Source organism: Narcine bancroftii, chromosome 14 (assembly GCF_036971445.1).
Source record: "Narcine bancroftii isolate sNarBan1 chromosome 14, sNarBan1.hap1, whole genome shotgun sequence".
Lineage (NCBI taxonomy): Eukaryota > Metazoa > Chordata > Chondrichthyes > Torpediniformes > Narcinidae > Narcine > Narcine bancroftii.
The window spans coordinates 61,374,103-61,391,053 of NC_091482.1; the positions used below are offsets into that span (position 1 = coordinate 61,374,103).

At 41.3% G+C, this 16,951-nt stretch overlaps 1 protein-coding gene across 3 annotated transcripts in view; it reads right to left on the bottom strand.

Annotated features, from left to right (window-relative positions):
- megf11 (multiple EGF-like-domains 11) overlaps positions 1-16,951 on the bottom strand; it is a 270,916-nt gene that overhangs the window by 48,775 nt on the left and 205,190 nt on the right. For all 3 annotated transcript variants that reach the window (XR_011348711.1, XM_069910932.1, XM_069910933.1), the window contains 3 exons: positions 12,985-13,105; positions 11,061-11,224; positions 9,752-9,854 (listed from right to left, as the gene is read on the bottom strand). Coding sequence is in view for 2 of the 3 variants with exons in the window: in XM_069910932.1 (XP_069767033.1) it covers positions 9,752-9,854; positions 11,061-11,224; positions 12,985-13,105 (388 nt within the window). In the remaining variant the exon portion in view is untranslated. The remainder of the gene's footprint in view (positions 1-9,751; positions 9,855-11,060; positions 11,225-12,984; positions 13,106-16,951) is intronic.

Sequence of the window (16,951 nt, forward strand, 5' to 3'; positions counted from 1 at the left end):
TCGATGTAGCTCGTGATTTAATGCTTTTCTAAGTTTCTGCAATGTGGAGAAGTGTCTATGTTAATGCTAAATGCTCTACAGCTATTGGAAATATTGGAAACCTAACTCGCCTAATAAAATAATTATTCAAAATAAATAAAAATACAATGCAGGAGAAACTCATCAGGTCAAACATTGTACTTTATATAGCAAAAACAAAGATATATAGCAAATATTTTGGGTTTGAGCCTTTCATCAAAGGTATGAAGAAATGTATGCAGTCACCCATTGGTTATGTATCTATTGCTACATAAAGTGCAATGTTTGACCGACCGAGTTTCTCCAGCATCGTGTTTTTACTTCGACCACAGTGTCTGCAGACTTTCATGTTTTACTTCTATTATCTCTCTTGAAAAATGTTCCTGCTAACAGTTTCCTGACTGGGAGGGTGGCCACACTTTACCACAGTCCCTCTAAGGCCATCCTGTTTCACCCTATGACTATCTCCCTGAAGGCAAGTATATAACGTGTTGATCTCTTAAAACAGCACAACAGAAATAAAGTTTCAAATAAAATGAGTCAATATGAATTTGTATTTTAACTTCATCATTTCTAGGACTTGAATATTATGCCATAATTACCAGAAGAACACCCTCACGATTTTGGATTGGAAACTATCCAATTTACTGAAGCTCTCACAAGAAGTAATGATTGATGAAGCATACTTTAACTTTTCACCCAAACAAAGTCTACTCAAACTCCTGCTTCCAGTTTTCTACTCAAGAGACCAACACTGAGCTAACAATATTTCTGTGTAACTTTCAGCCATTAATCTTCTGAGAGTTTGTACCTCCACCACTTGCCTTAGAGTCAGGAAATAATGTTCAAGATTAACCTTTTCAAAACGACATAAATGTTATATACCTCTATAACATTTTAAGTCTTTCTAGAATTTAGAGTTCAGGTTGCTATATCAATTCCTCATCACTCACTTCTCTGACAGTCGGCTTTGGTCTTGTGGGCCTTTGGTCCATCATTTCCAACACTTGAATGTTTCCCTTGTGCCTTGTTGACCAGAAATGATCACATTATTCAAGGTGCAGTGTGACCAGAGTCTTATCTAGCTCCGGGTCAATGTCCCAATAAAACATTGTGTTGCTTTGTTCATGCTTGCAATAACTAGAGAGTATTGTTGCTTCTAATCTCTTTTTTAGCAACTTTGACATCATTCGCTGGCTGACTGCTTTGTCCTTCATATATGACTTGTGCACATATTTATAATGACTGTCACCTGCTGTAGTTCTGTTCTTTTGCAAATATTACTGGGAAAATAATACATGGAATGTTCTTATCATTCCACGGCACTTTATTCATTTAGGGAATTACAGTGCCACCAACAAGGTCAACATTTAGTGCCCGCCCCTAACTACTGTTCAGCAGGTGCAGAGACCCCATTGGGACATGTGGAGTGAAAGTGGTTCCACACCATTGTTGGGAGAAAGATCCAGGATTTTGATCCTGCAATAATTAAGGATGCATTTCCAGTTGGGAGGGTGTGCTTTTGGAAGGGAACTTGTGGGTCTTGGCATTCCAGATCTTGGTACGCTTGTACTTCTGATGGAAGAGATTGTGGAGCTGAGAGATGGTGCCAAAATAGCATTGGTTACTAAATGCAACACATTTCTGCTATGATACAATGAAAGTTTAGGTGACGGGACAAAGTACCAATCTAACAGGCCGCTTTTAACCTGGTTGGTGCGAAGCATTTTGAGCACTGTTGGAACTAACAAACAACTGGAGATTACTCCATTATATTTTCACGTGCTTTGTATATGATGCAAAGGTCAGAACATGAGAAGCATGCACCATCTGCAGGATAGCCAGTCTCTGATCTGCTCTTGTAGCACCAGTATTTAAATGGCTGGATTAATCCGGTGTGTAGTAGAATATAGGGAACATACAAAATTACAGCAGAGTAGAGGCCCTTCAGCTCATGATGTTATGCCAACCCATATATACCTATCATAATAAACTAAACCCCCCTCTGTTTCATAACCCTCTATTTTTCTTTCATCCACATGCCTGTCAAAGAGTCTCTAATATCCCTTTTGTTCCAACCTCCACTACCACCCCTGGCAATGTATTCCATTCACCCACAACTCTTCTGATGTCTTACCTAAACTTTCCTCCTTTCACTTTGTAAAAATATCATCTGGTGTTTGCTACTCCCACCCTGTGAAAAAGGTGCTGACTTTCTACCTTATCTATGCCTTTCATAATCTTGTACACCTCTATAAAGTCATCTCTCATCCTTCTCTTCAAAAAAAAAATCCCCAGCTCTGCTAACCTTGCCTCATAAGACATATTTTCCCATCCAGAAAAAATTCTGGTAAATCTCCTCTGCACCCTCTCCATAGCTTCCACATTTTTCCTGCAATGAAATGACCAGAACTGAACACAATATTCTGTGTGTGGCCTCAGCAGAGATTTAATGTACATTTGAGTATGGAAAGATGGCATTCAGAAATTCAAAGCTGTATACCTTTGGAAAAAATAACATATAATTTGAGAAATAAAGATTCAACTTTTGTACAAATTTAGAGCCCATATATGCAAAGTTTAGGGTTAAATATGTAAAAATTTACTTCCAGCCTCTTAAGACCTGTAATAATCTTCTTCCCTAAAGTCGTTTAATATAAATACTGTAAGATTCCAGTGTGTGAGCTAATCCTTTGTGCAATCCAAAATAATATTATTTTTTCTTTATACTTTACTTTCTCTTTATATAAAACAATATATTGTTATTATTTATAACTTTTATAGAGAGAGGGGAGGGCAAGTCAGGGGAGGGGTTAATACCATGAAATCATTGCAATTTTAAAATTTAATGAAGTATTGACTCTGTACAATTATAATTACATGGATGAAAATTTAAAATAAAATATTTTTAAAAATATGCATGGTGACCTTAAGGGATCTATGGATTTGGACCCCAAGGTCCTCTGTTCATCCACACTGTTAAGTATCCTACCATTAACCATGTACTCTGCCTTCAAGTTTGACCTGCCTAAATGCAGCACCCCACACTTATCTAGATTGAACTTCATTTGCCACTTTTCCACCCAACTCTATATCCTGTTGTAACCTATGACAGCCTTCAACACTTTCCACAATACCTCCAACCTTCAGATAATCTGCAAAACTTACTGACCCATCTCTCTACTGTTCGTCCAGGTAATCTATAAAAATCATATAGAGCAGGGGGTCCCAGACAGATCCCTGTGGAACTCCACTTTTCATTGATCTCCAGGCAGAATACTTTCTATCCACACTCCTCTCTGCTTTCTACAGGCAAGCCAATTCTGTATCCATGCAGCCAGATTTTCATGGATCCCATGCCACATGACTTTCTGCATGTCACCCATGGAAGAGCTCGTCAAATGGGTTACTAAAATCCATAAACATCACATCTACTACCCTTCCTTCATCCATTTCTTTTGTTACTACTTCAAAAAACTCAATTAAGCTCGTGAGGCACAACCTTCCCTTCATTAAGCCATGCTGACTATCCCTGAGAAGACTGTATTCTCTAAATGCTTGTAAATCCCGTCCTTAAGAATCCTTTCCAATAGTTTGCCCACCACTGATGTAGAATTCACTGCTCTCACTGGTAAGACTCATTGTATTCTCCCTATTACCTTTTTTTCTAAGCAATTCTCCAATGTTCAACCCCAGGATGTTGATGTTGGGGGACACAGTGATCATAATGGCTATAAATATCAAGAGAAGGTTGTCAGATTCCCCTTTGTTGGTGGGTGTGATGGTCAGAAGTATAACGATTTGAATTCACCTGCAATTGGAGCAGTAATTCCTCTGATTGTCTTTCAGTGGGGAAGATGCAGTCTGTTTGCTATTACAAATACAGGTGAATGAATTTCCTTTAGAGCAAGTCCAAAGTATAAATCCAAAGGATTTTTATAACTTGAGATAAGAAGTTGATCATTATAGATGTGGATTACAAAGCTGCTCTTTACTCTCATCAAGTTCTGTAAATCCTCTGTCCCACACCTCTGATAAATTTCTATAACATAACATAACAATTACAGCACGGAAACAGGCCATTAGGCCCTTCTAGTCTGCACCGAACCAAACACCCCTTTCTAGTCCCACCTCCCTGCACAATGCCCATAACCCTCCATCTTCTTCTCATCCATAGACCTGTCCAACCTTTTCTTAAATAATACAATTGACTCCGCCGCCACTATTTCTCCCGGAAATCATGCTTTTTTGAGAAAACTGTTGCTAAGTGGAGAAGATGGATGGAGATTACAATATGAAGTTGCAAAGCGCAAGATTTATTTTCTTCAAGTCACATTAGCAGCCCAAATGCGAAGGTGATAAGTGATTTATTTTATTTTATTTCTGTACCATGAATCTGAAGATATTTCTGATCATGAATGCTATGAAATAAGGGGGCACTTTAATCACATACAGACACAATGAATGGTATGTTTACTTCAGGGCCCTGACATTTTCAACTTGAAAAACATTCCATGTTCCTTCAACACTTGATGCCTTAATTGTAATAATTTTTCTCCATGAAATAAAACAATGTTTATCCTCATGTCTTCCCATCATTTATAAGCGTTATTTTCTTTCTTTAAAATTATACATAGTAATTTTCCTAAATCCTTTGAGAATAGAACATAGAAAAGTACAGCTCAGGAACAGGCCCTTTGGCTCACATGCCTGTGTCAAAATAGAGTCACACAACAAGGAAATAGGCCCTTTACGCCAACCTGCCCACAGCAAACAAAATGTTCCACTACACTAGTCCCAACTGCCTTTCATTTGGTTCATATCCCTCTAAACCCATTCTATCCATAGGCGTATCTAGGGTATGGCAGCCAGGGCACATGCCCTGGGCACCACCATCCTCAGCTCACCCGACTGCCTCACTCCTAGCCCTGGACATCTATCGCCCCTCCCATCTAATTCCTGACGCAGCAGCGGTGGATGCACAGTGTTAAATTGAATTGTTTACCAAGTTTCAATGAAGACCAGAAATACCAGCTGTTTGCATTGTCAGTGAAGACTTGCCCTCGATTCCTGATAGGTGACAGTTCAGGGGACAATGAAAACCACCAGGAAATGTAGAGCTTTGTTGATGATGGGGTTAAACTTGGTGGCTATTTTTCTCAACAACTGCTTTCATAACAATGTACTGGTGTGAGGGGACCCAGAAAGTGCCAAACCAAACTTCACCAAAGGCACAAAATTAAACTGTATCAACTTTAATGGCAACGGAACAGCCAATGGCTCCAATTCCAATCTAGTCCATTACAGCTGGGTTTATAGGGGAATGACAGGTTTTCTTTCACTCCACACGGGAATTTGGTATTCTTGTGAAGAAGATATAAATGGTGTCGATGAGTTTCTTTTATCATGTTTAAGCCTACACCGGAGCTCCCTACACCCATCTCTGAACCTTCCCCTGTCTCTGTTGGAGCTAGGGCTGAAGAGGGTGTGTGCTGAAGGGTGAGTTTGAATGTGGGCTTCAGCATCTTTCTGCTTGTCTCCCACTCTCAGTGCTGAGAGTCACCTTTCCACCAAAGGTAAGATCGGGGGCACCTGGGGACGGTGAAATCCACTCAACACCTTTAACTTTGGCCGCTCCCTGGCCTAGGGAACGCCGTTCACTGCTTTCATTCAGTGAATGCCAGCATTCACAGCTTTGAAATAGTCAGAGGATTTTTAAAAATTGAAATGACTATCATTTTTTTTAAGGTGTAGATTATTTTCCAATATCTGAATATACCCAACACAACTTTAGATATGACTATTTTAGGGTTCTACAGTGGCGAGGACAGGTAGCGAAGGTGAAATAGATGGCATAGAAGTGGCGAGGGATGGTTGCGGGTGAAGGGTTGAAGTAAGTACGTTTTAACGGGATGGGGGGAGCAATTTCAGTGCTTGCCATAGGCGCTATTTTCCTTAGATAAGCTACTGCATCTATCTATCCAAATATTTCTTAATCATTGCAATCATCCACCTCCTTCAACAGCCTGTTCCATTCCATAGAGCCACCACCCTCTGTATAAAAAAGTTATCCCTCAGGGGATAAATTTCTTACCCTCACCTTAAACCTATGTCCTCTGCTTACTGAAGTCCCTACTCTGGCCAAAAGACTCAGTGTGCTCAATTGATTTATTCTTCATGATTTTGTACACCTCCATGAGATGAACCCTCATCCCACTGCAGTCTAAGGTAGAAAACACCAGCCTGCTCAACCACTCAGTCACCCTGTAAATCTTCTCTGCAGCCTCTCCTGCCTGACAATATCTTTCCTGCAGTACGATAATCATGCTCCAAAAGGGTCTCACCAACATCTTATACAACTACACCATGATCTCCCAATTTCTGTATCAATATTTTGATTAGTGAAGCCAAAAATCTTTTTTGACCATCCTATCTAAAATGAAGCTCAAATTAAAGTAAAATTGTTGTTTACACCTGATACATATCCCTTCATTTCCTGTATTTTCATGCGTCTATCCAGAAACCTCTTCAATTATACAATCAGATTTCATGAGTGTAGAGGAAATAATTTGGAAATTTCCCAGACTTTTGAAAACTCTTCCTGAGCCTGCCTCAGGGCAGGGAATTGAAACAGAATTGCATTTCCCAGCTTCAATGCATGCTCTGCGGGACAGCACCTGGGCTCAAACTGGAGATTTCTTCAAATATAACAGTTTCCACATTTCAAAATTCATAATGAAAAATGGATATCAGCACCCTGACACACATCGTTAACATTTTGATTCGTAGTTAATGGTTGCCCTGTGCCAAATTCTTTCACCTGCCACAGTAAAGTCTAATCTGCAAGGGAGCCTGTGAATCAAACAGATGTCATTTTGGAAGTGATGAAGTGCAGCGTGGAATCAGCTTTCTCACATACCATTTCAGTTGATTTTGGGTTTCTCAGATGAAGGAATTCACGAGCAAGAAGTGAGACAAATGTTGATAATACCACTCAACTCCAAGCTTAAAACTGCCTCAACACAGAAGCATTTTTATTTCCAACAACTCTGAATCTCTTGAGTGTGTGTGCCACCTCTTTAGTTACTCATTTAGCTCCCCAGTGGTCGACTTTCAGACCTTCATCCCAAACTCCTCCTGAAAAGCCTGTTAATAATAATCTTTTAACAATCCCTGCCGGAAATAAAATGATTGCAGCTGGGATTGGAATGGAACTTGACTGCTCTTAGTTCATGTGGCTGCATTTTTAAAAGTAACAGGGCACAGCCTGCTCCATATTCGATTCTTGTGACTTGAATTTAACATGAATGAATGACAAATTAGGAGCTCTCAACTTCCTACCTCAGCTTCCTTGCTGTCCCTCCTTTGCTATGTCTCTGTGTCTTTCAAATTCAGCGAGAGGTACATTTTTTAAGGAAGCTGTATCATCAAATCAAAATTAATCAAACAGCTTAATTTATTGAGAAAGGAGAGTGAAGCCAAATTTAAGTAGGGATACGCTACTCTTAATACTTATTATAAAGTACATCAGTCAGAATGACAGCAAGATCCAACAGAATTCCATATTCAGAAAGTCAAAAAAGATCCAGTTCCAGTTTTAGTTCTCCAGATATTTCCTCTGAAGAAACACCTCTTCAAACATACAAGTTCCTTTATAAAATCTGTACAGCAAACAATGTAAACTTTTGAAAATTTTCTTTCAACCCCCAGATCACCTTTTCTCTTGTGATAACATGATTTAATATGGAGAGTCCCTGCAGCAGATGGCAATCCACCTGTCACCACACTGGACAGCAGGAGATTCTCTACATAGCGATCTCCTCAGGCTAGTGGCGCTACTCACCCAAATTCTCCTGCACAGCTTCCATTTATCTAGCACCATTTGTATAGTAACAATTAAGACACTGCAAAGGGGTGTAACTAAACAAATAAAAATGATGGAGAATTGTTAAAGATGCAAGTTTTGAGGAGACTGAAGGCAGGGAGCTTTAGAGAAAATGAAGTAAAGAACAAGCATCTTGATGGGTTATACACAGCCATTCTCAACAGTGGCCATATATCCCCCTCCCCGGGGCAATAGCATATTTGGGCGTGGTGGGGGGGCGCAGGGACTGAAATCATAAAATTTTTTAATTTTTTTTATATAGTCAGTAGAAGAGAAGTAAGAAATAACCAACTAAATGACTGCTTCACAGGGAAGGGGGGTGGGTCCCTTAAACTTTGAGAAGAGTCCTAAGGAGGCTATAACCAAAAAAAGGTTGAGAATTGCTGATAGGATGACAGAGATTACAGGGAGAGAGGAATGATGAGTATTTTAATACATCAGGATGGTTTATCTGGGAGATGTGTAGGTTACGGTCAAGAACTGGGAAGAATGCTGAAGGGGCTTTGCTGCATTAGGGTAGGGATGGGAAGTTTCAGATGACAGACTGATGAGGTAGCACATGGTTGATGTGGTTGAGAGGTAATGAGCTTCTCAGTAGCAGCAGTAGAGGCAGTGGCTGAGATGGCTGATGAAACAGAGTTGGAATTAAACGATCTTACTGAAATATAGTTCAAGATTAAACTTCAACGTGTAAAGAACCCGAATCATAAAATCATTCCAGCACATCGCGGATATGCCAGGTCCAAATAAACCATCATTCTGCTCCACTCTTGGAAGTCTTCCTGTAGGCCTGCAAACTATCTTCTTTGGGTTAGGCCTCACTTAGAATACTCTTTGCAACTCTGGTTGCCCCATTCCAGAGAGAACATGGAGGCTCCGGAAAGAATACCAGATGCTTTTCATCATCAAGGTCCTCCTCAATCTTTTGGAGCAAATGGAAATAATTGAGTTTGTATAAGTTATGTAACTTAATGCCTTCTTGTCCATTAAAATGAACTTCCCTGTTGATATTTTTCTATAAATCAGTGAACTGGTGCGGACTCGAAAGGCCAACATGGGCTGTTTCCGCTCCGCAAATGGTTATATGGTTATATGATGCTGTCTGGTTTAGAGAATATGAGCTGTAAAAAGAGGTTAGAGAAACTTGAATTGTTTTCATTGGATCATCGGAGACTAAGGCGACCTGATAGATGTTTATAAAGCTATCTGATGCATTAATAGCGTTGACAGTCAGAATCTTTCTCGCAGGGTAGAAATGTCACATACTTCAGGACGTGTTTAATGTGAAGGTGGAGAGTTTAAAGGAGATGTGCAGGGCAAGTTTTTTTTTACATAGAGAGTGGTGGGTGCCTCGACGGGCGACCAGAGTAGTGTGGATGTGGGTACAATATGGCAGTTATATGGCTTCCAGACTCATGAATATGCAGAGACTAAAGGGATAGGAATCGTGGGAAAGCACAAAGTTTTAGTCTAAATTGGGCATTGTTCATAGGTAGATATGTGGGCAGAAGGGCCTATTCCTGAGCTGTGCTGTTTTATATTCTAAGCTCTGGGTGACAAAAAAAAACTTCAGGTTCTGCATCTAAACATAGCTCGGCAGAGGATGTTTTAATGTTCTCCAATACTATGAAGAAGCCTTTTGGTGTGTACAGATGCTTTTGATTGGCATTTTGAAGCAAGATTTCCATGGAAGTGACATCCTAAAACATTCTGCTGTAATGATCTGTTACAGAGGTGAATTAATTTTCTAGCCTTGTGATCATTAGGAGTGCAAAACGAATGGCAAAATGTCAACGTCAGGATTCAACTACATTATGTTGCTGTCTCTTCACGTGTACTAATAATTACCGGTCCAGCCTGACAAACAGCGGCAGAATCCTGTGACTGGATCACATCCATCTGCATGACAACAGTCACAGTCTTCACTGCAGTTCAAACCATACGTTCCATCCTATAACGGAGAAAACAAGGCACAATATCTCAGTGCAGCACTGTAAGTACTCTGTAACAAGTTCCATACACTGAACTCCTGGAGATAGGTTGGGGAGCTGCAAACCTGTGATGAAGAATCAGAGGGCCAGCCAGTATAAAGAGGGACTATATGAGTGCATTATTCCCGTTATAGGGAGTAGTTTGAACTCTTCCAGACTCTGTGACTGATGGGATTCTCTGATTTTCCCCTATAATTGGTATTTAATTCAAATTATACAATCTCTTGGTGCCTGCCACATTGACCACCGCCAGTGGGCTGATAACGCCTCAAATCGTGCATCTTGGCGCCTCACAGTTTGGCGGGCAGCAACCTCCTTTGAAGAAGACCGCAGAGCCCACCTCACTGACAAAAGACAAAGGAGGAAAAACCCAACCCACCAATTTTCCCCTGCAACCGTGTCTGCCTGTCCCGCATCGGACTTGTCAGCCACAAACGAGCCTGCAGCTGACGTGGACTTTTACCCCCTCCATAAATCTTCGTCCGCGAAGCCAAGCCAAAGAAGAAAGACAATGGGATGCATAGATGTGTGTAATTATGCTATCTAATCTCTGGGCCATCATATCAAATGTGAAGTACAAGCAACCTGCTGATGTCAAAATTTCAATTACAGTAAAGGTCTAAAAATCTGGATGCCAGAAATCCGGACCAACTGAGAATCTGCACGACTCAAAACTTTTTAAATTTAATGGGCTTTTGTGTGCTTGCGCGCATGAGTAAGGGCCACAGATGCACAGGAGTCAAGGAAATGAATGAATGTTTGTTTTCTTGTAGTTTGCATTTTATGTGAAAAAATCTTTCATTAATAAAAACTATCAAAATGTACCTGTTCATCTCTTTATTTCCCTTAAATTTGAATTTTAGAAGTATTGCCCAAGAATCCAGAAAATCCAAAATCCAGACAGACCCAATCCCTGAGCACTCCAGATTTTAGGACTTTTACTGTAATATTTTGATATTCAAATAACATTTTGATGAGAACATACAGAGTAGCAGGCTTGTCAAAGGAATGTGTAGTATAGATATTAAATGTCAACCATTACCAGCCCTTAAGGGGGCGGGTTGGGTATTTGTTTCATACGCATGCTACTCAATGGTAGTGGAACATGGGTTTAAGCCTGCACTGCACATCTTGTAGGTCAGCTAGACATTCAGAACAGAACTTACTGGACAGGGTTGATTGCACTGCTTGCCACTCCACCCCGATGAGCATGCACATGAGCCATCCTCTGGATTACAGACTGCCGCATTGGCACAGTGGCAGCTATTATTGCAGTGAATTCCCCATGTGCCACTGGAACAAGGAATAGAGCAGTCCACTCCCTGCCATCCTGAAAGACAAGCAGCATCATTCAGAGCAAGGCAAGTTTGAAACTTCCTGTCAGTTACAAACACTAAATCCAATCCAATCCAACCTAGCAAAGACATGTCCAAGGTTTCACACTAAGGCAAATGATCCATTCAAGTGCTCCAGCTGTCCGAATGTGTAGACATTGAGTTATACTGCACAGGAACAGGCTATTCAGTCCAACCAAGATTCTTCCTGAACTCGTCCCAAATCTCTGGTTTGCGCCTTGCTGGGACTCTGGTCCCTCCAAATCTTTCCTACTCATGTACCTGTATGAATGTACTTGAATAATACACAACCTTCAGGCCCGAAACATTGGATGCTGGGTGACCCGCTGAGTTTCTCCAGCACTTCTGTGTATTGTTTCAGTTCTCCCATATCTGCAGATTCCTTGTTTACCTTAAATATATTTGAAGCCTGTTCCTTTTGAGAATGATGTGAAGCAAAGATAAACCTTTCCTGGTAAGAGTAATCTCAGCTTTAATCAGGGAAATCCAGGAGTGATTCAGTTCATAGGACAATAGAAAGGAAGAATCACAGACTTTCAAGGATATCAAACATTTCATAGTTCTGGTTTTGAAAATTTAGAGACACTTTCTATCCATCACTCTGATGAATTATTTCCGATTTTGTAATATTATCGCTACTGTCACTCCATCTATTTGCCACTGAAACCATTATTCACACTTTTGACACTCCTGGACTTACACTTGCTTTAGAGTTAAGAAAAAAATGGACCAAGTCCTGCTAAACAAATATCTGCTCTTTGCCTTGTTGGATACTTGGATAATGTCAATGAATCCATCCCTGGAGTCTATCCTGTTGGGTGAAGCAGCAGGATTAGTCTCACAATTTGTGGACCATGACCATTGGTCACTCCAGGGGTGCTGAAAGGACCTGTGTCAGAGCTTGCACCAGACCAAGACCTACAAAACTGACAAGCTGGGTTGAAAAGCCCATATGTGCTCCAATCCTGTTTTGCATCCAGCAGACATCCAGAAAGAAAGTATGCTTGTTCCTGACTTCACCCTTGCTGGCTTCCCAATTTTCAGTTGCATCGTGTCCAACAGTAACCTCATATCTCAGGTCTTGCTGAATTTTACCTGAAACGTTAACCACCACTCGCTCGTCACAGATGCTGCCTGATCTGCTTCCAGCAGTTTTCATTTTTGAGTATTTCTGAATGCTATCTCCCACCATTAAAATTCTTGTCCTGCTTTTCAGGACTTTTCAGAGCTCACCCCACCCTACCTCTGCAAGCTGCCAACCATAAACCTGATCCTACACTTGTTAGTATATTCCTCACAAAATCTGCCCCCACCAGCAGATTCCAACCCCCTTCCTCCTTCATCTACTTTTCTGGGCAAAGCTTTCAGATATTGCTTCAGCAAGCTCCTCTCTAAATGTCTCTCATCACATTTAGAAACCATCTTTTTGCACCTTATTGATCCTTCCTGCTAATTTGTTTCTGTGCTCTTTTTTAACTGATCTTTTCTCATCTAGAGCACCTTTGGAGTTTTAAAAAATGTTATTGTAGTTACTACTGCTGAGAATTCTGTATGATTTGTTTTCAAAGCTTTTTAAGGTTTCAGCAAGTATTACTGGGAAGGTGCTCCTCTTACAAAGAAGCAGAGCACACCAGGAGAAATGCCCCCTCTCTCAAATGACATTCCTCAACTCATTAAGCAGAGAAAAGCATTTACAATGTTTGAAAAATGATAAGTGAAAGGCTGCTGCCTGTACCTTCCTTACAAATACAAGTACCATCAGTACGAGTACAAGTACCACCATGCTTGCAGTTGCACGTGGATGAACAGTTGGACCCATATTTACCAGGAGGGCACGGAAAGGAGCAAGCTTCCCCCTGGAACAAAAAAGAAATGCACTTCACCAGATATCAGACTGGGATAAACATCAAAAGCGTTATCTGAAAGAAGATCAAAGTTAGTCAAAGCTCTTGTTACCTTATGACCTTTTTTTTAACTAATGTTCATTGTAATGTCTTCACAATGCACCAAGACACAATAAATGTAACATCCAAAAACTCAGAGGTTTATTTACAAGCCAACACACATCTCTGTTTCTAAGCTCTGCAAAGCTATTTGACTGTTTGAGAAATAGACCATTGATCAATAGAGCATGATGTAAACATGGAGAAAAATACATGTTTCATGTGAAGGATACATTACATTACAATGTGCCTTTTTAAGTCATTTGTTTTTCATCATTGTTTGGGATCTGCCTGTAGTCCATATAACCATATACAGCACAGAACAGGCCAGTTTGGCCCAACTAGTCCATGCTGGAACAAATCCCCACCCTCCTAGTTCCACTGACCAGCACCTGGTCCATACCCCTCCAATCCTCTCCCCTCCATGTAATTATCCAGTCTTTCCTTAAATGTAAATAACTTCAACCACCTCCGCCGGAAGCTCATTCCACATCCCAACCACCCTTTGCGTGAAGAAATTTCCCCTCATGTTCCCCTTATAATTTTCCCCCTGCAATCTCAAACCACTGATAGTAGGAAGGGAGACCCAAGTGATCTTCTCAGTAGTTTTAATCACCCTCCATGCTGACATCTGAGCTGATGCTATTATATAACACAATGATGCAGCCAGGACACTCTCTATTATGCTCCTGTAGAATTGTTAGGATGGGGTCCAGTAGCCTTGCCCTCTTCAAACTCCTTAGGAAGTGTAGGTACTGCTGCACCTTCCTGGCTAGTGAGGAAGTGTTGTGGGTCCATGATAAGTAGTCCTTTAAATGGACGCCAAGGATCTTTATTCTCCCCACTCTCTCTATGACCGAGCTATTGATTTGTAGTGGGGAGCGGTCCTTCATCCTCGAAGTTCACAATCATCTCCTTTGTCTTGTCCTGGACTCAGATTGTTGCTCTTGCACCACTGCACCAATCTTCTCTCTGTAGGTCAACTCATCATTGTTACTGACGAGGCCCAACTACCATCGTGCCATCAGGAAATTTGATGATTTTGTTGGAGCTGAACCTGGCAATAGAACCATAGAACATAACAGCATGGAGAACAGGCCCTTCTAATCTGTGCCTAGTCCTATTGACCAGCACCCATTCCATAGTCCTCCATACCCCTCCCATCCATGTATCTGTCTAAATTTTTCTCATGTTAAAATTGAGCCTGCATTCACCACTTCAGCTGGCAACTCATACCATACTCCCACCACTCCCGGTGTGAAGAAATGTTCCCTCTAAACCTCTCCTTTTTCACCCTTATTCCATGTCCTCTAGTGTGTCTCATCTAACCTCAGTGGAAAAAGCCTACTCGCATTTAACCTATCTATACCCATCACAATTTTATGTATCTCTATCAAATCTCCCCTCATTCTTCTACACTCCAGGCAAATAAAATCCTAACCCTTTTAACCTTTCCCTGTAGCTCAGTTCCTCAAGTCCCAGCAGTATCCTAGTAAATCTTCTCTTTCCTGTAATTGTCACCAAACCTGCACAAAATACACCAAATTTGGCCTCACCAATTTCTTCTACAACTCAATACTTCAATTTTTAAAGTCAACTCAAGTTTATTATCATCTAATTGTACAAGTACAACCCGACAAAACAGAATTCTCTGGTCCTTGGTGCAAAAACATGCAGATGCACAACCAGACACCACACACATACAGATAAATAATACATATGCAGGACAAGTATTAGATATAATAAATAAATATTGCTTTGTACAAATGAGAGTGCTGGATGGTTAGTGTGAGCAGTTCCTTTGGACCTTCAGTGTTTTCACTGCCCACGGGATAGGTTGTTCCTCAGCCTGGTGGTGCTGGCTCTCTTCCCTGACCGGAGCAGCTGAAAGATGCTATGTGCAGGGTGGAAGGGGTCCACAATTGCATGCCCTCTTCAGACAACAATGCCAGTAGATCATGTTGATGGGGTAGAAAGAGACTCCAGTGATCCTCTCTGCCATACTTATGGCCCTATGGATTGACCACTGATCCATTTCTCTGCAGCAACCATACCACACTGTGATGCAGCCGGCCAGGACATTTTCAATAGAGCTTCTATAGAAGGTTGACATAATGTGGCTGGTAGTTTTGCCCGCTGCAGTCTTCTCAGGAAGTGCAATCACTGTTGCGCCGTCCTAACAAGTGAGGAGATGTTGAGTGTCCACGTTAAGTCACTAGTTTAGTGAATTCCAAGGAACTTGGTGCTCTCCACTCTCTCTACTACAGAGTTGTTGATGTGTAGTGGAAGCTGGTCATTTCTGGACTCCTCAAAACCACGATCATCTCCTCCATTTTGTTCACATTGAGACTCAGGTTGTTACTCTTGTATTATTTCATGAGATTTTCCACCTCTTCTCTGCAGTGTGACGCATAATTTTTGCTGACGAGGCCAGCTACTGCTGTGTCATCTGCAAACTTGATGACACCGTTGGAACTGGATTGGGCGATGCAGTCATAAGTCAGCAGTGTGAACAGGAGTGGGCTGAACACACAGCCCTGACATGCGCCAGTGCTCAGCGTGTCAGTGCTCTATATTCTTCTACCGACCTGGACAGACTGTGGTCTTTCTGTTAGGAAGTCCAGGATCCTGTTACAGAAAGTTGAGTCCCAGCAAGGACATCTTCTCCACCAGTCTCTGGGGAATGATCATATTAAACGCTGAGCTGAAGTCAATGAACAGTAGCCTGATGTATGAGGCATAGTTCTTGAGGTGGGCCAGGTGTGAAGCAACAAGGCTAAAACATCATCTGTGGAACGATTTCTTCCAGAGGCAAATTGAAATGGATCCAGGGACCCTGAGAAGTGTGCTTTGATGCGTTCCAACACTCGAAGCATTTCATAATGGTAGAGTTCAGTGCTTCAGGACAGTAGTCATTGAGGCCTGTTATTGTCACTTTCTTAGGTATCGGGATGATGGTGGCCGTCTTGAACTCTGCAGGAACAATGAACTGCTGCAGTGAGGTGTTGAAGATGTTTGTGATGACGCCCATCAATTGGTCTGCGCAGTACTTCAGTACCCGACCAGGTATGTTGTCGGGTCCCGCCGCCTTGTGTGGGTTCACCTTGGATAGGGTTCTCCTCATCTCGGCTGTGGCTATGTGGGGGCCCCATTCATCAAGGGGACACGGAGCTTTCTTTGGCATCATCCTGTTCTCCTCATCAAACCGTGCAGAGAAGGTGTTCAGTTTGTACGGAAGGGAGGCTTCATTGACCTTAATTCACAAGGTTAGCTTGTGATCCATAATAGTCTTGATCCCTTACCACGAGTGCAATTTAGTATGCTCGAAGGCTCCCAAAACCTTCTGCTGTCCATCTACCTCAGTTAAATCTTATACCATTGTCTTATAATATTTCTATTGTTAATTCTCACTTGCTGTACTGAGATAATTTGTTGTTACCATTAAATGTAAGCCCTGCTTACTGCAGCTTTAGTAACTAACACAAAAACACCAGCAGTTCCACATGGATGAAGTTTGAGAGTCTCAGACCAGCAAGTGTGACCACACAAGTCCAAAATAGTGCAATGTGATCACCGCTGTCCGACAGACCTCACACAGATTGAATTTTTTGTAGAGTTCAGTGAGGAAATGAAGGGAGAACCTTGGCAGTTTTCCAGCATAATTCTTCAGAGGAGGGAACATTAAGTTACAGCAATTTACAAATTTGATTTATTTATTGCAATTTTTCATTTTTTGTTCATAAATATGTTTTTGAATTT